Source organism: Denticeps clupeoides, chromosome 20 (assembly GCF_900700375.1).
Source record: "Denticeps clupeoides chromosome 20, fDenClu1.1, whole genome shotgun sequence".
NCBI classification, from domain to species: Eukaryota; Metazoa; Chordata; class Actinopteri; order Clupeiformes; family Denticipitidae; genus Denticeps; species Denticeps clupeoides.
In genome coordinates this window covers 9,072,536-9,092,359 of record NC_041726.1, presented here as the reverse complement: position 1 = coordinate 9,092,359, position 19,824 = coordinate 9,072,536, and the positions used below count along the sequence as shown (strand labels likewise).

General features: G+C 46.4%; 1 protein-coding gene across 1 annotated transcript; it reads left to right on the top strand.

Moving 5' to 3' along the window:
• Window positions 1–3,392: 3,392 nt before the first annotated feature.
• LOC114770604 (histone deacetylase 9-B-like) lies at window positions 3,393–17,279 on the top strand. Its single transcript, XM_028964642.1, has 11 exons — window positions 3,393–3,548; window positions 8,262–8,473; window positions 8,647–8,815; window positions 9,240–9,363; window positions 9,876–9,997; window positions 12,416–12,550; window positions 12,827–12,933; window positions 14,477–14,584; window positions 15,324–15,489; window positions 15,576–15,796; window positions 17,094–17,279. The coding sequence occupies exons 1-11, from the start codon at window positions 3,449–3,451 to the stop codon at window positions 17,277–17,279; spliced, it is 1,650 nt and encodes a 549-aa protein (XP_028820475.1). The 5' UTR covers window positions 3,393–3,448.
• The last annotated feature ends 2,545 nt before the right edge of the window (window positions 17,280–19,824 follow it).

Below are 19,824 nucleotides of genomic sequence, written 5' to 3'. Positions count from 1 at the left end.
TCGTTTCTCCGTGAGCCGGCGCGTCTCCTTCGGAAGATCGCGGGAATCTTCAGGTGGGTCTCCTCCCGGACCCGCCGTCGGTGCGTCCATTCATATTCGTACACACCCATTCATATTCATTCACAGCCGAGCGCCAGCGGACGCGCTTTGGGGACTTCGGAGCAAAAAAAAAAAAAAAAAAAAAAAACGCGTCTCCATGGTGGCCGCTGCGGAGGGACTCTATAAATAACGCGTCCGTCCGTCCGTCCGCCGAACTTCTGTCGCTTTTCGACGCAGTTCTGTCGAGCGAGATAACAGGTTTCCTTAGAAAAAAAAATCATCGTCTCCAAATCATCCGCGCGCTAAAAATAGAACCATAGACACAATCTAAGAACAACACACACACACACACACACACACACACACACTCCAGTCCGGAACAGGGATCCCCCGCCTGCTTCCCGATCTCATTTCACACGAGACCTTCTAAGATCTGTGACATGGCCGACCTCCATGGACCGTCCTATTTGGCCCTCTGCTGACCCCGTCTGATAGTCACCTGCTGGGACTCTTAACACGCTACCCGGATGGTAATTCATTATGCACAGGTGCACTGCAATAACCTTCATGTGCCATCATTTTATTTCGTCCCGATCCAGTACTGACCGGAGGAGAATGGGTTCCTCTCGAGGTTGTCTTTCTGCTAGAAGGAGTTTCTTCTTGCCACAGTTGCCTCTGGCTTGCTCGCCTGGGGCTTTGAGTACATGTGACAATGTGCATTGTTAAAAAAAAAAAAGTGGCATATAAATAAAGACTGATTGTTTGATTGAGCTCGATCACGCTTGAGGGAACGTTCTAAAGGGAGCGGGGTTAATGTCACAAAATCCTGCACAAATCAGTGAATTCAACAAAGTGATTTACAACATTTTGGGGTGGTAGGAGCATATTGGCCCAGAAGACCGGGGTTCAAACCCCACTTACTACCATTGTGTCAGGACACTTAACCCCCAGCATCTCCATGTAAATGTATTGACTAAACAGAAATGCCAGATAACTTAGTTTGTTTAGTTGTGAGGCAGCATGGATATTTTACAAATACATTTTTGTTAAATTCCCTGTGCAAAACCTTTACCTGCAGGTGTATTTTGTGTGTGTGTTGCTTTGCAGGAGAGTGGAGACCACATCGCCCCACCCCACCCCGTCTCTGTCCTGCTGCCATGGCGTCTCCTGAGCAGACAGGTATGGCGTGAGAGGGCGGAGCAGGTGGGGACAAGAGGGTCAGAGGTCAAAGTTCTTGTTCCAGAAGGTTATGCTGGGTTTCACAGTTCTCGCTGAGAAAACATTCATATCCCATTTGCCCTTTAGGACCTTAATGGTTTGTAATGCTTTTGTCAGCAGGGATGATTCTGGTGGATTCTGGAAGATTCCCATGTTTCTGGACAAAAATGACCAGGTGACACGTGGGTCACATGCGTTTTAGTGACTGACGTTGTCTTGCCTCCGCGTGTGGATCAGGGAGGACACTTTGAATAAGGGCATGATTTCAGGTAGAAGGCCCCCCCAAGGTGATGCGGTGTTCTGATTGGTTGGTCTCTTCTAGCCCTGCACATCTCAGTAGAGGCAATGTGTCACAGCACAAGAAGTGTACTGTGTTTCGGAGTAGAGCAGTCCTACCTGGGTGGGTAGTACAGTGGGGGTGGTAGTAGCCTAGTGCGTAACACACTCGCCTATGAACCAAAAGACCCAGGTTCAAATCCCACTTACTACCATTGTGTCCCTGAGCAAGACACTTAACCCTAAGTTGCTCCAGGGGGGGACTGTCCCTGTAACTACTGATTGTAAGTCGCTCTGGATAAGGGCGTCTGATAAATGCTGTAAATGTAAATGTACCTGAGGTGGCCAGGGTCGGGGGTTAGAGTTCGGGTGACCAGTAGGGGCCGCTGTTGCTCTGCCTGATGGATGTCTGAGGGCCAATCAGGACGTCACACCTCCCTTTGAACGTTTAACCATGACTGGCCGACAATCTGAAGGATTTGCCCCCTCGCCCCGGGTGCAGGGGTGGGTGCTGATGAGAAAAACTGCACCAGGGACCAACTGCTTTAGCAGCTGGCGCTCAGCTTTTGACGAACTCTGCCTGGAATTAACGAGAATTCCTGTTATAATTTTAAAAAATTGAACTGGTTTTCAAATAGAATCTGGTGAAGTGAGTGATTTGGGTTCTGGAAAGTGGATTCTTCTTTCTTTGCGCGTGTGTTTTTGTTTATTTTTAGCTGTGCCAGAGGTGGCCCTGGTTTCCTCAGACAGCGTCCCTTTGCCATCAGATGCAGACTTTTGTTCCTGACCTATTTCTGTAATGTCTGGAGGGAAGACCGGCAGAACTGTGTGCGTCTGTGTGCGAGTGTGCTTTTTGGGGTATGTCTGCACTGAGAAATAAAGGAAGTCTGCGCTCCCATGAGGATCACTCTTTATCCAGCGACACTCTGCTATTAACTGCAGCTGTGTGTGTGTGTGTGTGTGTGTGTGTGTCGGTGGATGTTTCATGTTAACCCCACCACTTTGTGTGTCTGACGCTGACCTTTAAACAGAAAATCCATAAGATCCTACAGAGGGCCTCCAAAAACAGATCAATCAGATGGCGGTGGATCGAATAGTATATATATGTGTGTGTGTGTTGGTATGTGCTGGTTTGACCCACTTCACGACTGTTGCTCTGCTAGAGAGTTTGTGTTTTTTTAGTTGGTGTGTGTGAGACTGTGTGTGTGTATAGAATGAAGTGTCATTGAGGTGAGGATGAGAACCTCTTGACAGTTTCGGGTTTCTGTGTGTGTATGTGTATGTGTGTGTGTGTGCACAGAAACGCACGCCCATGTAGCATCCCTCCTCTGTAATCTGGGGCAGAACCCTGGTCCTGGTTTTGGGTGGGAATCCACGTCGCTGATGTGGTGTGTGTGTGTGTGTGGTGTTAGAGATGATATAAAACAGAATGAGCCGAGTGCAGGGGCAAGAGAACCCAGAATAAACCCGAGCCCTGCAGAAAGGGAGGAAGTCGACATGAGAAATGTGAGCCGCGAGGAGGAATAAAAACGGAGCACGAATAAGAACGGCCGAGAGAGAGAGAGAAAGGGAGGGAGGGAGAGCACGGGGACGGACAGCTGTGTTTTCGTGTTTCTATTTCGGTCGCGTTATTTCTGTCCTGCGCAGCGCTGCGGTGGGCGGGGCCTGCTATTCCTGCCACCTGAGACTCGGTTGCTGCACTTTCACATGTTAATGAGTCGCACAGCCGCGCCGCCCGTCAGCAGCAGCTCCCCGAGCTGAGGAGAAGAGAAGCAGGGATTCACAGCAGCTAGAAGAGGGAGAGACGTTAGAGGAGAGAGTGGAGAAAGACCAGAGCGGAGAGAGACTGCAGGGACCGAGGCAGATAGAGAAAGAGGAGAGAGACGGGGAGGAGGACCTGCCTGTGGGGTAGAACATGTTACAGACTGTTTATGAAGGCGAGATGCGTATCAGCCCAGACTGGCGGCAGAAGGTCCTGGATGACGATGGTGTGTCCAGGGAGCTGAACGGATCAGGTACAGGGTGTCGCTCCGTCTGCCTGTGGTCTAAGATGAGGGTGGTTTGGTTTTGGGGCGGTGGTCACTGAGTTGGTCTGAGGCTGCGGTGTGTTTTGGTCGGTCATGAATGAAGCAGGAGTGGCATAAATGAGTGTAGATGTGTGTGTGTGTGTTTAGAATGAGAATATCTCTGGATTCATGTATGGTAGGTCTATGTGTGTGTGTATGTGTGTTGTGTGTCGGTGTAGGGCACTGTGCTCATCCTCTTAATCAACACCATCAGTCTATTTTTCGCTCCTGTCTTCCCTACTTATTTATCTCTTAACCTGCTTCTGTCATTGGCTCTGCTGGGGATTTCTGTACTTACACCGGCCATGCTGTACTTTACTGAACCGTGGACTATACTGAATGGTGGACTAAACTAAATGCTGGACTAAACTGTATGGTGGAATATACTGAACACTAAATAAAGGATCATCTTATCTTAATAAACCCTGTAATATACAGAACAGTGGACTATACTGAACGCTGTACTAAACTAAATGCTGGACTATACTGAATGGTGGACTATAATAAACACTGTAATATACAGATCAGTGAACTATGCTGAACGCTGTACTGTACTATACTGAACGTTGGACTAAACTAAATGCTGGACTACTGAAGTTTGGAATATAATGAACACTGTACTATGCTAAATGCTAGACTATACTGAATGGTGGAATATACTGAACGCTGTACTATAATAAACACAGGACTATAATGAATAATGGACTATACTGAACACTGTAATATACAGAACAGTGCCCTATACTGAACTCTGTATTAAACTAAATGCTGGACAATACTTAATGGTGGACTATAATAAACACTGTAATATACAGAACAGTGAACTATGCTGAACGCTGTACTATACTGAACGCTGGACTAAATTAAATGCTGGACTATACTGAATGGTGGGCTAATAAACACTGTAATATAGAGAAAGCTGTACTATACTAAACGCTTAACTATAATAAATGCTAAATTATACTGAATTGTGGAATATAATGAACACTGTAATATACAGAACAGGAGACTATACTGAATAATGTTCTATACCAAACACTTGATTATATTGAATCCTGTACTACACTGGCCATGTTGTACTATACTGAACAGTGGACTATACTGAAGGCTGTACTATACTAAACACTGGACTATAATGAACACTGTAATATACAGAACAGTGGACTACATTGGACATATATCTAACTCTTTACTATATACCAAATGCTGTGCTGAATGCTGTACTATACTGTACTCAGCACTGTCCCAAATGCTTTTCTATAATGAGAGGTATACTGAGCATTGATTGCTGTAGAATACTGTAATATATGATTGCTGTATTACACAGAATGCATAAACTGCACATTGTACTAAACACTGTACAATACTGAACTGAAATGCTGTACTATTATAAATGCTATACTACACTGAACTGTACAATACTGAGCACTGATCTATACAGGGTGCTCTACTAGGTTAAATTTCGCTCTGTACTATGCACAACAATGTTCTACATTAAACACTGTATGGGATGCTGTACTCAATACTGATTGCAGGGCTGAATAGTGGTGCTGCATGAGATGCTGGTTCTGTTGGGGGTGTTCGGTCTCTTCCTTTATTTTCATTCTACTTGTGCTTTGAGAACTGAAGTGTTCATCTGCAGCTGATCCTTCCAGTATCTGTCTGCTGTAGGAACGGTCCTTTGTTCTGGTTCTGTTCTCAGATCTGGCACTTTAAGACAGGGTTTAGTCTAAGATTAGAAGAAGTCTGTGTTCCGTTTATAGAACCTTTAAGCATCAATTAGCAGTGAGACCCAGAGGAAGTGGAGGTGAGTGTGTGTGTGTGTGTGTGTGTGTGTGTGTGTGTACCTGGGAACACACCCCTGCTGTATCCGTGTGCATTTAACAGGGATCATCGTTAATTATCACATCTTATCTGGGTTTCTGGCTCAGTCTGTCCACTTCCCAGAATGGGTCAGAGGTCACGGGAAAACTGTGGGTACAGTACGGCTGGGAGCAGATGAAGGAGGGCCGGACGTTCTGCTGGTTTCTGATGGATGGGGCTCTGACCACCACTCTTTCTTCCACAGAACCCCGGTTCTGTTTATCTCTTGGGCCCTGTGTACGTGGCCAGAATTGCGCTGCGCTCTCTGCTGAGCCACAGCTATTCCTGTCTGGTTATTTTTGGCTGAAGGCTTTAGGGTCTAAGATTATCCCGCTGTCGCTCCGACTGAGGGAACAGCGAATCTAATGCGCAGCCGGAAGAGTTATTTATAATCTCCGCCTACAGCACACAGCCCAGGGAGATCTAATCAGCAGACAGGGATGTGTGTGTGTTGTAAATGTACATTTTTTTTCCCCTTCAAGTGTATTTACCTGCTAATTGGAATGCCTGCCCTCTAGAGATGTGTGTGTGTCTGCATATCTTCATTTGTCTTTACTCATTTGTGTGACCTGTGTGTAAACTTGTGTTAAATTGCCTTTATTAGAGACATGGGTCCGCGTCCCTGTTGTTGTATTTAAATGGTTTTTTTTGGAGCTTCGTCGTTTTGTTTTTCTCAGCAGGTGTACCAGGAGCCACGCGGCGCCGCAGGCGGTGATATTTCACGCATGTTAAAATAGATGCTGGCATGACCCTCGCACGGCATCTGTCTTTAGACGCCTCTAAATCAGAGTGCCGTTGTAGATGTTAGGAATACCTGAGCGCTGGTGGAGTTCAGGGTTCAGTCTCTCAGGCCGTCCTCGGCGCTGTGGGTGGGACCCTCTCGTATTTTTGGCTTGAGATTAACGAGGGAACCGGAGATATAAAACAACAGGGCTGGGATTTGTGATCAGGTTCAGCTCTGTGCACAAAGGAGGGCCTGATTTCATATCCTTATAACATCTAGTCTCTAGCAACTCTAGTCATTCCTCACAAAGGGCCTATGAACAGGAATCTTTTTTGTGTGTGTATAAAGCACTTTTCCAAACATGTTCATAATAGACAAGAAATAAAATAAAGTCTGCAAAACATGAATGTGGATTGATTAAATGTTTTTTATATGAGCTGCTATGTGTTGTTGTGCATTGGTGTGTGTGTTGTAGGTTGGTGGTTGTTGTTTTATGTTTGTCTTTGATGTTTTTGTGACATTTTTGTTGCTTGTAGTTCATGTGTTGCTGTTATTTGTAGCTGGTGTAGCTGATGTGTGTTTGTTATTTGTAGTTGATGTGTGGTTGTTATTTGTAATTGAGGTTGTTGATGTGTGTCTTTTTTTGTTGATGTGTTGGAATTGTTCATGTGCGGTTTGTAGTTGATGTATACCATCCCGTTGCATTTACACCCATCATGATGAAGTGTTTTGAGAGGCTGGTCATGAAACATAAGAAGAAGTTGCTGCCCTCCACCTTGGACCAACTGCAATCGTCCAAACGGACAATGCCATCGCCACCACCCTGCATCTTACTCTCACCTTCCTGGGAAATAAGGACTAATATGTACAAATGCTGTACTTCAGTTCAGCATTCAATACCATCATTCCTCAGCACCTGGATGTGAAGCTGAGCCCCCTGGGCCTGAACACCTCCCTCTGCAACTGGATCTTGAAGTGGATCTTGGAGACCTCAGTTTGTCCAGATTGGGAACAGCATCTCCAGCAGGGAGCACTGGAGCTCCTCAGGGCTGTGTGCTCAGTATAATGCTGTTCACCCTGCTAACCCACAACTCATCAAGCCACATCATCAAGTTCACCGATAACACAGCAAGAACGATGAGGCAGTGTACAGAGAGGAGGTGCAATGACAAACTGGTGTAAGGTCAAGAATCTGTTTCTGAACGTGGATAAAACTAAAGAGATGATTGTTGACTTCATAAGAGAACGGAGGGACCAATGAACATCAATGGATCTTGTGTGTGGAAAGGAGAGCCTCTCCTGGGCTCTCAACACCACCTCAACAGCCAAGAAAGCCCAGCAGCATTTCTACTTCCTGCGGAGGCTGAGGAAAGCCCATCTCTCACCACCCATCCTCACCACCTTCTATAGGGGGGCTATTGAGAGCATTCTGGCTTGCTGCATCACTGTCTGATTTTGGGAACTGCACTGCATTGGACCGCAAGACCCTGCAGTGGATAGTGAGGACAGCTGAGAAGAGAAGATCATTTCAAGATCATGTGAAGATCTCTTCCCTCCATAATGGACATTTACCACACGCTGCATCAGATAAGCCACCAGCATTGTGAAGAACTCTACACTCCACTCACATGTACTTTTCACCCTCCTGCCATCCGGAAGAAGGTACCGAAGCATCCGGGCCCTCCCTGCCAGACTATGCAATATCTTCTTTCCACAGGCCATCAGACATTTAAACACTCAGGGAATTTGTTGATGGATGTTATTTGTAGTTGATGTGTCTGTATTGTCGATGTGTGGATTTTATTTGTAGTTTATGCTTTGGTGTTGTTGATGTTATTGTAGTTGCTGTGTGGGTGTTGTTGATGTGTGGATTTTATTTGTAGTTGATGTTGGTGTTGTTGATATGTGGATATTATTTGTAGTTGGTGTGTTGTTGATGTCTGGATGTTATTTGTAGTTGGTGTGTTGTTGATGCGTGGATGTTATTTGTAGTTGGTGTGTTGGTTTTTTGATGTGTGGATGTTATTTGTAATTAATTTCCTGGTGATGTGTTTGTGTTGTTGGTGCATCTGTAGGTGTGAGTACGGCAGCTGGCGGAGCTGCAGTGCAGTCTGGGATGCGCTGCTGGGAGCGGGAATCAGACGACTGGGAGTGGCAGCTGCAGAAGGAGCTGGCACTGATCCAGCGGCAGCAGCACATCCAGAAACAGCTGCTGATCTCCGAGTTCCACAAGCAGCACCAGAACCTGCTGCGGCAGCACCAGGCCCAGCTGCAGGAGCACGTCAAGGTCAGTCCACCTGCCAGACGGACACTTGCATGACTGGTCAAATGAATGTGTCATTGATGGTGAGCATGTGATCAACTGGCAAATTTATACTGAGACCATTTAAAACCAGTAACATCTCCACATATGGAGACTGTCGAGGTGGTTTTTATGTCATCTGTTCTCTCTTGTCTCAGGCTCTGCTGGCTTTACGGCAGCAGCAGGAGGTCTTGTCGGAGTCGCACCGGCTGGAGGTTGAGGAGGAGCCGGGGCAGGAGGAGCATGAGCATGTGGAAGAACAGGAGCACCAGATGAATGAGCAGCCGCCGCTCCTCACAAATCGAAAGAACGAGCGCAGCAGAGAGAGTAAGGACCAATCAGAGCTGTCTCTCTGTGAACAAATATGATGTGGTATAACCTTGCAGAATTGTTACCATATGAAGTGTGCCCCTCACTGCTGATGTCTCAGACATCATACGTCTCACCATGTACCTTTCCATCATTCCAATCAGTCCAAATCTGGCCTTTTGCCAGTTCTGGGGTCAGTGGGACTGTTGAAGTTGAGTCCTGCTGATCAGATCAGTCTGATCTATTGGAAAAAATGGGAATCAGGTCACAGCAGCGTTGGAGTAAATCTGGCTTTAGGTGTTTGTCCGACCAAGACCTAATTTCTCCTCACCACCCTCATCTGTCCACTGGGTGGGGCCATTTCATCATTTCAGATGAAGCCTGTTTGCTCACTGCATTTTGGTCTTTGTGAGGCAGATCAAACAAGAGGTTTTCTTTTCAGGTGCGACGGCCAGTACTGAGGTCAGACAGAAGCTTCATGACTTTCTGCTGAGTAAACTGGCCAAAGACCCAAGCGTCGGCAGCCCAGGTCAACCTCTGCCCCATCCGTCCAAAATCTGGTACATGTATGTAGCCTCACTTACACCCTCTCTAACATTTTAATGGTAATTAATTTCAATCTCTGGTTGCCCCCTTGCTTATTTTACAGACTAAATTATTGAATTGTATTGAGAGACAATTAAACCTGTTAATGAAAACAAACAGAAAGAACCCTGAGAGCAACCAGGATGGTTTTACTCTTTACTTACTTGACTAGCCTGCTGAACTGGCATTAAAAGCTTAAAAACTAGCGGGGGGCCTTAAATCAGGTCTGAGAGCAGCAGGTAGCCTGGCCTCGTTTCGTTTGAACAATCTCACATTCAGTTCATGAAGCTTCTATGTTTAAATGGTGTTACACGTTCACTTCATCAGGGAGAAATTGCGTAAAAGAAACTATACACTGGCGGTCACTGCCAAGACGACAAAAAAATTACTGGACCAAGGATGGGTACCTGAGGGACTGTTGTGTGATGTAAAAGCTTTATGAGTTGCACCTGAAAATGAAAGATGCATCAGCCTGATGCCTTTTCTCACACAGGGCCACCCAGCACATGTCCATGGAGCAGAGCTCTCCGCCCTTAGGGGAGACCCCCCCTACTTTCAAATCGCCCCTGCCCAGCAGCCCCGAGACAAGGGGTGACTTCCCACTCAGGAAGACCGGTGAGTCAAAGGTCAAAGGTTGCACATAGGAGTGAGACATTGCATTTCAGCAAGGGAACAAAAAGGCATTTGAGTCCATGCTGACTGGTGTTGACTTGATTATCAGCCGTCAGGTTTTGTAGGTTGTAAGGTAAAGGCAATTTATGAAAAATTGGGTATTCAGAGAACCAAAATATTCAGATAAAACTTTTTTTTTTCCCTTTTATCATCACCGATGACCCACAACAGTGATGACTCTGCCTAAATGTTTGCAGATGAGTCCCGACAATATTTAATCACGGAGGTCAGAGTTTGTCCGTGTCACGGCACGTGCTGACCGTGGGTGAACTCTAATGAGCCTGTGTTTACCTTCAGGGGTGAGGATGCCAGCGCTGCATCCCCTCAGACCCTCGGGGCACCCATACCCACTTTTGCAATCAATTATGAGGAGGAGAGGTTAACGGGACGGGGTGCCAAGGGGTAGTGAGGGGGCAGAGACCGTTTCCCCTCATCAGGGAGGGGGAGAAGGGTCACCCTGTCCCCAAAATGGCCACAGCAGGGGTGTTGCTGTGGGCTGTGTGCTGCGTCATTGCGTCTCCTGTGCTCTAAAACTGAGCTGGTTAATGCCGTCAGTTGAACTTTGACCCCCGCTGCGCCCCGGGCCGACTTGCCATGTGCAGCTGATGTTTTGGATTTTTAAACGTGGTGTCTGTCCGATAAGACATGAGCTTTTCTGGTCTTTCTCAGTTGATAAGAGCCTTAGATGCAGCAGGCATGGACATCAAAGCAGAGCAACGTTTCCACATAACTTCATAAATACAGCAGATTTACAGAGAAACACAATACAGCCGAGGTGCAGTGGAAGGAGAAAAGGCCGGGTCCTTTTCAAGGGAAGTTTTAAAAATAGGTCTGGTATCCATCCAGCCTGAGTTTTTATGGAATTTCGGCTGTGGTCTCGGGTTCCTGCTGGAATACCACTGCATCCCCCAACCCATGGGGACGGGGGGGGTCCGTCTCTCCTTTTTGCTTTTTATCCATCTGCTGTAGCTCGGCTGGTTTCGTCCAGACGTCCACTATGGCGTCGCCACAGGAACTCACGAGAAACATCAGCGTTGGTACCATCATGTTCAAATTAAAGTCGCTCACACCTGGTCAGTGTAGAGATGGGTATCAACGTGACCATATGTGCAACCTTTCTTACAAAATCGAGAGTAAACTGTGGAATGGCATATTCTGCACCCTAACACTATTAAAAATTCAATTTCATAATTTGACATTAAAATCCTCTTGAATCTCTCAAATTAATTGTGCTGCATGTCTTTAGATGATCATCATCTGATATTAATAAGAACATGGGTGGGGGTTTAAAATGCAGCTCTGAGACGAGGGCCATATATTGTCCAGATCTGAAGGATTATTCTAATCCTGGTGCTCAGATAAACTGGCTCCTGACTGGCGGCCCTGGGACGGGTTCTTGAGAACCGCTTATGACATCAAGATGGTTCTATAATGACATTACGCACATTTTCTTTCAAACCATGGCGTGCAGGACTGTAATATAGAACAAACGAATTAAAGAAAAAAGAATGGGTAATTTAACGACGTAAGAAAATTAATTCATTAATTAATATTGAGGTGATCTGGCACCCGACTGTGTGTGTCACACGGGCCGGTTGAACTTTAACCCTGCCACTCTCTGGCTCGGCATATGTAAAACCGTACAGGTGTGTTTGCGTAGGGAAGTCGGCCCTTTAATGACCCCGCTCAACATAAACACCACGCCCGGCCGCGTATTTTCCCTCTGAGTTAAAGTCGTGTAAATCCTGCCCGCTAATGGCTGCGTCAATATTTATGTGGTATCCTCACCCCCCAAAACGGTTTTATTTGTCCAGAGTGGGAAGGGCCTGAAACCCGAACAGAAGCTGATCGACGGATCTCGCATCGTCCGTTCAACGTTCCCCGCTCTGCGCACTGACAGCCAGTGAAAAAGGGGGCCGTCCTTCAGTAATCTGCGAATAAAGAGGAACACTAATGATGAAAACAGATTCTAATGTACAATTTCAGCTCCGCCTTTCTTTTGAGTGTGTTTGGTTGGGGTTCATCTCAGCAGTGCTGATTAATATCCTCCACATCTGTGTGTGTGTGTGTGTGTGTATTACTTCGCTTTCATCACTTCAGATTAATGCCTGTGTGTGTGTGTTTGCATCTGTCCTGTAATCATGCTGCTGTGTGTTAAGTGATGTCTATGCTGTTGTTGGAAGTGTGTGTGTGTGTGTGTGTATGGGTGGGTGGGATACACTCCTGTGCCTGTGTCAGTTCATTTCAACTGCTGCCCCTGTGCTGTGCTGTGATTGGCTGACCCTAACTAGAGACTCACCTTCCCAAGCATTGTTGGGTCCTGGCTGATAGAAGTGTGTGTGTGTGTGTGTGTTTCTGCAGCCTCTGAGCCGAATCTGAAGGTGCGCTCCAGGCTGAAGCAGAAGGTGTCGGAACGTCGGAGCGGCCCGATCCAAAGGAGGCGAGACGGCAGCGTTCTGGTCGCGCCACACCGGATCCGCGGACTGGAGCCGAGCGGTGCGACACTCTGCCCAAAAATATATAAATACATTCACATAACACAGCAAATCTTAAATCTGAACAAGGCAGAACATCCTGAAAAGGACTTTTTATTTCAAGAACAGCTGACTTGGGCACATTTGCAAGTGTACGATAAATAATCCTGTTTTAGAAACGTTGCGCACACAAACAGTTTTTTGTAGAATGCTTGCTTGCAGTGACTTTTTTGTATTATCGTTATAAAAAAATTATCACTGCGCGTCTAATTGGTTATTTGGATCTGACCAATTACAGACACTTCAGCCAATGACAGCACACCGGGGTCCGGGTCCAGCTCTCCCATTGGCTTCTGCAGCACAGAAAATGTGACATCACACCGTCCGAGCACCATTCATCTTGAGGTATGGGACAGAATAGTCCTGCTGTGTGATGTGTGTGTGTGTGTGTTTGGCTGGCTGGCTACTGGTGGGGGTTGGAGGATTGGAGGCAGGGAGGAGGAGCCTGTGCCGTTTGGTCGTCTCTGTTCTGTGATGTTCTGCCCAGGCATTTCCTCTCCACAACCCCCAACTCCACAGAGCCGCACAGCTCCCCGGCTCTCGCTCCTCCACCTCCTGTGCTTTTATTCTCTCTCCAATGAAATTATGCAGCTACACAACACCGTTTTTGCATTGCACATATGTGTGTGCATGACTGTGAGTGTGTGTGTGTGTGTGTGTTATGTATGTGTGTGCACGGGTGTGTGTGTATTCCAGCATAATTACTATCACAGCTGTTGGTCACAGTCGGACCCCCCCATGTGGTCCTGGAATTCACACACAAGGAAACAAACAAACACACACTGGTGTTATTATTTTTTGTGTTTTTTTCTGCCATTGTTGCTTTCTTATCACCAGAGGACCTTTCAGGTGCATTATGGGTCTGCAGTTTAATATGCAATAGGATAAGAGCACACACACACACACACACACACAAAGATGATATCATATCAAAGTCTCACACACACATCAAGCAGCTCTCCTCTAGGCGGGGTGGAGACTGCAGTGCAGGCAGCTAAATCCGTACCGTTACCTCTGTTCTAAATCGGTGGCAGGGTCACGTTACAGTGGGTTATGTCACACACACACACACACACACACACATACACACCTCTGAGCTGAAAATTCTGCAGAACTCCAGTGCCAAGCACTGTTCTCAACAGAGTAGCACAGAGCCAGACTAACCCCGATGTGGCACTAAATCCCCCTTAAAGGCCCAGCAGCACATGTCTGGTGTAGAACTGGATCAGAATCACAATTATGCTTATTGGCCAAGTATGTTAGCGCACCCTCAAGGAATTTGTCTCTGGCCAGTGATTTAGAATACAATACAACATACAGTAGAGAGCCATATATACAACAGCCACGGTATCAGTTATATACCATATATCCATATCTATCAACAGAAATACATTTTTTTTCGTTAAGACGGGGTCTAGCCTCAGTATTGCAGCCAGCTTGTTTTGAATCCATTAATCTAATACAAGGCTATTTTTTGCCTATTTTGCGTCATTGCTCACCATCCAGGCATTCAGATCAATTTCAGCCTAATTAGATGTGGCTATAAACACACACAGGATCTGTCTTGATCACATTGGTGTTTCTTTACACAAGATTAAAACGACAGGAAACTGCAACTATTTTTCATTCTTGAAGAGCTACATTTAAGGCATTTGGCCTTATCCAGAACGACTTACAAAGTACTTTCATGTTCTGATCACCCTTAGTGAGCAGTGGGTAGCCATGACAGGCGCCCAGGGAGCAGTGTGGGGGACGGTGCTTTATTCAGTGGCACCTCAGCAGCTCGGGATTCTAACCGGCTACCTTCTGATTACGGGGCCGCTTCCTTAACCACTAGGCCACCACTGCATTATACTAATCTTCATTTCTCATTCTCTTATCGTTCCAGCCGAGGCTCCTGAAGTCGGAGGGTTCTCTGGCGCTGCTGACCCTCTACTCCTCACCCTCTCTGCCCAACCTGACCCTTGGGCTGCAGTCCGCCGCCTCGCCGCCCACTGTGAGTGAGTCATGTGACCAGTACTGATGATGAACGGCCAAACCAGCACTGACAAGTCCTGTCAATTTAGTGCAATTCTAACAAATTTTAACAACTTCAACAGAGTTCACTGTTTGAAAATGGATTTTTCTTTATTTATTTTGCACCTTTCCTGCTGATTTCAATAGACACCAAACAATGCAATAAAATAATAATAAAATTAAATAGAAATGAAAGCATTTAAGTGTTATAAGCCATAAAATAAGAGTTGAAAAATACACACAAAAAAGGCTTAAAATACTAATTGAAAATACTAAACTGGTTTCAGATAAATAAGTTAACATTAAGATAACAAGGTATATATTGATTATTTTATTTTATAATATATTTCTATGATTTGAATTAATTATTGAAATATTGAAATATTTTAACTATTTCAGCAGCCTTTGAGTGGTACTCAATTAGATAACTCTGTGCTTTCTATATCTGACAGCTTGGCTCTCCTGCGGTGGATTAATGTGCAGCCCAGAGGCCTGTGAACTTTGACCTGAGAGTGTTTTAGGCCAGGAGTTTTGGGTTTCAGAACAGGCTCTTTATCACTTCATGTATCAGAGCGCAGTAGTAAATTAGTATGGATAATTACAGACCGTATTTATAAAGCGCGTGATCGAGCATGGCGATCACGTTGTCCAGTTATTATTACCATCGTCTGACGAGGTAATAATCAGTTGAAACCTCCTTCTCTCCTCTGATGCTGCAGGCCGCCACTGCGCTGAAGGAGAGGCCTGGAAAGCCGACGCCGCGCCAGTCGCTGGGTGCCGTGCCGCCTGTTTCCTTGGAAACCAAAGTCAACAACAGTCAGCAGGCACTGCTGCAGCACATCCTGATGAAGGATCACATGAGGCAGCAGAAGATGCTGCCGCCTGGTGGGCCCCATGTCTTATTCTGAAGAGAGGCTGTTAGTGTCATCTGCCTGCCGCTGACACTAACTGCCCCCCTCTCTCACCACCAGGTAACAGTGCTGTCCCCGCCCTCCCCGTGTCGCCGCTGGTGCTGAAGGATCGCTCCACCTCCTCTTCACGGCCCAGGCTGCCGCGTCAGCACCGGCCGCTCAACCGGACCCAGTCGGCGCCATTGCCCCACAGCACTCTAGCCCACCTGGTTCTGCAGCAGCAGCACCACAGCTTTGTGGAAAAACAGAAGCAGCTCCACCAGCAGGTCCACCTGAGCCAGGTAGCCCCACAGTTGGTGCTAAATGATAATGGTGGCAGGCCCACCATCCAGGGCTCTAAAGACTAAAGACACCAGTGGCACTAAATGCTAATTCTGGGTAGGTCCATCCACCAGGGTTCTGAGAAGAAGATGCATCAAGAAGATGAGCCAGGTAGCCCCACCTACTGTGGCTCTGGGAAAAAACACACCACGGTACCAAATCTAATCCTAGTGTACCCCACCTGTACCCCACCTTCCATGGCTCTAAAGACAAAGGTCACGAGTGCCACTAAATGCTAATGCTAATTCCAGGTAGGCCCGTCAACCAGGGTTCTGAGAAGTAAATACTCCAGTGGCACTGTGTGCTATTTATTTAGGCCCCATAACCATATTTATTGTAGCCCTTTTTTTAGGTTGCCCCGCCCACCTAGGAAAGGTGCTAAATCCAGTGGCACATGCTAATGCTAATCCAGCCAACAACAGTACAGTTTGGTTAGAAAGAAGAGGGGGGTGAAGGCTCCTGGTTTCTGTAGCCACTGGGGAAAGTTCTGGGTAATCAGCAGCTGTAAAAAATGAGGCTTTCCAGAGAAAACAACCTATGACCTCTGGGGTTAGTCTGAGTGGTCATTCGCTGTGGAAGCAGTGTGACCCCATGGTGGCGGAGCCGCGGCTCACGGTGCTTTATGGGAGCCTTGAGGTCTTTAGGGCGTCCATTAAAGGCCCCTCGCCGGTGCCGCCGGTGCACAGGAAGTGGACAAATCCCAGCAGGATGTTTACTTAGTCTCCGCCCCCATCGCTCCGTCTCACGTTCCTTTCTCCTCTCCTGGGCTCCTGGGCTTTGATCTCGGCTCTCTTGGGCAACATCACTTTCGCTCCTTCTCTTATTCCCTCCATCCTCCTCCTGCATTCACCCCACCCTTCACAACACCTTCACCCCTGCTCTGCTCGTCTGACATTTTTCTTCATCCCTCTCTCGCCATTCCCACCCTCCCCGAGCCCCTCAGCTCTGTTTCATTTCCTGAGAGCTTTAGCATCGAGCCATTGGGCTTTGACTCCGCCTAAATCTGTTTTTTTTTTTTTTTTTTACTGAAATATTTTACTTCCAGGCTCTAAAACTTGACGCTTTTACTGCCAGTTTTTTCCTCTAGAGCATCGAGAGGTTTGGGGCCATCAGACTGATGAGCCAATCATCATCTTTGCAAGTTAGAATGAACAGTCATGTGTCAGCCAGCTACTGAACAGTATCTTCATCAGTGGTCTGTTCACACAGGGCGGAGTCTAATAATGTGGACACTTTTTTTTTTTTCTTTCTTTTCAGATCCTGCGTCAGCCCAGCACTCACCTGACAGAGGACGATGACAAGGCCACCATGGGAGATGTGCTGCCCCCTGGTGGAGTCATCCGACACCACGGCCTGAGCAGCACTGGTGGAGGGAACAGAGGCCACACCCTCATTGAAACCCAGTTCACTGGCATCAAGGTGAAAGAAAGAGCACCTGTCTGACTCCGACGCAGAGATGGAGGAGGGAGGGAGGAGGAAGGATGGCGAGAATTGCAGGCTCCTGACAGAGATGAAGTCAGAGGCAGAGGAGGGAGGGGCCATGACAGAGGACTGAATGAAAACATGTCTCCACCCATTTTCTTTTCTGACCTTTCCTCTTCTTCTTCTCTTCTTATGTGCAGTAAAGTTCATCATCTTCATCGCCCTGCTCCGCATCTCCAGCACCGCTTTGTCTGTCGCCCATTTCACGTTGAAACTTGTAAATTGCTGTTGTTCCGTTATCCAATCAGTGTCATCCATGCACTTGTTAAGTGTTTCCTGTGAGCACCCATGTGTGTGTTTGAGCGTGACGACCACCAGCATCCAATCGCACGCCTGGTTTACAGCCCCACCCTCCATGTGCATTAAAGCCCCGCCCTGTCTGTGGGCATATTCCGAAGAATGTCTGTCACCCTGCTGTCTCTACCTGTGTGGTTTGGTTCTTCAGCAATGAGGTTCTTCCTTACAGACCCGTGTTGAAAGCACACTCTAACACAAACACAGTTTTACACACACTCATGCTTGTTTAGGCACTGCGGTGGTTCCGGTGGTATTAGTGCAGTTCTCCATGTGTTCGTATTGTCTGTTGGTTCTTGATGTTCCTTCTTCTTTTATAAATAAACTTCAGCTCAGTGTTGCAGAACAACAGAGAGTCCGTGGTTTACTCAAGATTGTGTATGTGTGTCTGGTTAATGTCCTATTCACACCTATAATACACAGGTTATTATTATTATTGTCTGTGTGTGATTTCCATGTTCCCATCTGTGACATCAGACCATCATCTCAATCCAATTATTATTATTATTATTATTATGTCTTTGTGTGATTTCCGTGGTCCCATCTGTGACATCATCTCAACCCAGCAGGTGGACAAAAGCTTCACAGCCTGGTAGGTCTGGGTAGCGCAACAATAAAATTCCCATTAAATTTTAATATTTACAGCATTTGTCAGACTTACCACCTTATCCAAGGTGACTTACAGTCAGTATTTCCAGGGACAGTCCCCCTGAGACACTCAGGGTTAAGTGTCTTGCTTAGGGGATTTGGAAGTTGGGACTTTGTTCTTCTGGTTTATAAGTGAGTGTCCTACCCACTAGGCTACTACCACCCTATAAGACATCATGAACAAATCTCAGACCTTGAAGAAAACTGTAGTATTTGTCGTTTAAGGAGAAAGTGAAGTATGTTTGATGAATCTGTTTTTTCAGAGTTGCCTCTTTTTACCTTATCGGCTGCTTTGTTCTCTATTGTCATCAGCTTGATGAGATGCTCATTATTATGAGTGAACGATAAGAAAGTGTACAGTATAAACCTTCATGACTGTTGAAAACTGTCCCCATTGTCCAACTTAAGGTGTGAAATTGTGCCATCACGGCAAAAGCTCCCTGATTTGGAGAGATGCAAATATTCAACTTTTTGTTTATTACATAACCTCACATTTTATTTCATAGTCCTGCATCTTCAGTTTTGTTAAAAATGAAAAAACACAAGACCCATAAATGAGTAGGTGTGTCCAAACATTTAACACATCCTAGAAATTAAAATATGGTGAAAAAATTATTAATTTACACGCAGGACCGAAGGTCTTTTTGAAATTAATGTTTTTAAACCAAACAACCTTTCACCATCTGCAAAATTTCTTGACTCTTGAGAAGTAGAGAACCATTCTGAACACAAGCGTGTGACACTATACAATCCAGGGTCCTGGTCTATTATTTACGGTTTTGCCTGCACCCCTTAATGCTGGGATTCCAACGGGTCGCATGTGAAGCAATGGGCACTGGGGAGACGCCATTACACTTCCATCATGTCACCATCTTACAACAACCGCTTGTAATTTATGTCCTTTTTGCAAAGGATCCCCTGGTCTCATCATCAAAAACTCCTGATTTAGTTACGCAAAAAGGGGAAATTCTCGGATTTTTTGTATCATGTCTCTGCTGGATCTTGATTAAGCTGGGTCATAATAAATGATGCACAAGATGGGGAGCTTTACTGGCACATTTCAACCAGGAAAGCCTCTTGTTTTTGTATTTTTGTCATTTGTGTGTGTGTGTGTGGATATATATTTAAATATATGTATATATGTTAGTACTTTTGCCAGGACATATATATAAAAACCCCTCCACATCTCAGCGGTGACCTCCTCTCTCCTGCCGCCGAGTTTCCCACAGCTCTCCCAGCTCACCGTTACGCCGGGGAGCGCAGGGTTAACCCCGCAGCATTAGCAGGGATCATGGATCAGGTTAACCCTTGAAGTGTGCTTTGGGCGTCTCGGGCTGCTCTGCGGCATGAACGGGGAGGGTGTGGAGTCGGAGAGTCGGAGAAAACACTCAATACGGCTGACGGAGGCCTGCACTGTGAGAAAAGACTGTCTCAGGCTGCCAGATAGAACAGCGTTTGTTGTTTCTACTGTATTTTTTGTGTTAGTGTGTGTGTGTGTGTGTGTGTGTGCAGGGTAGGTGCAGCTCAGCTGAAGTTTTAGGTTTCTTCCCTCCTGTCAGCCTCC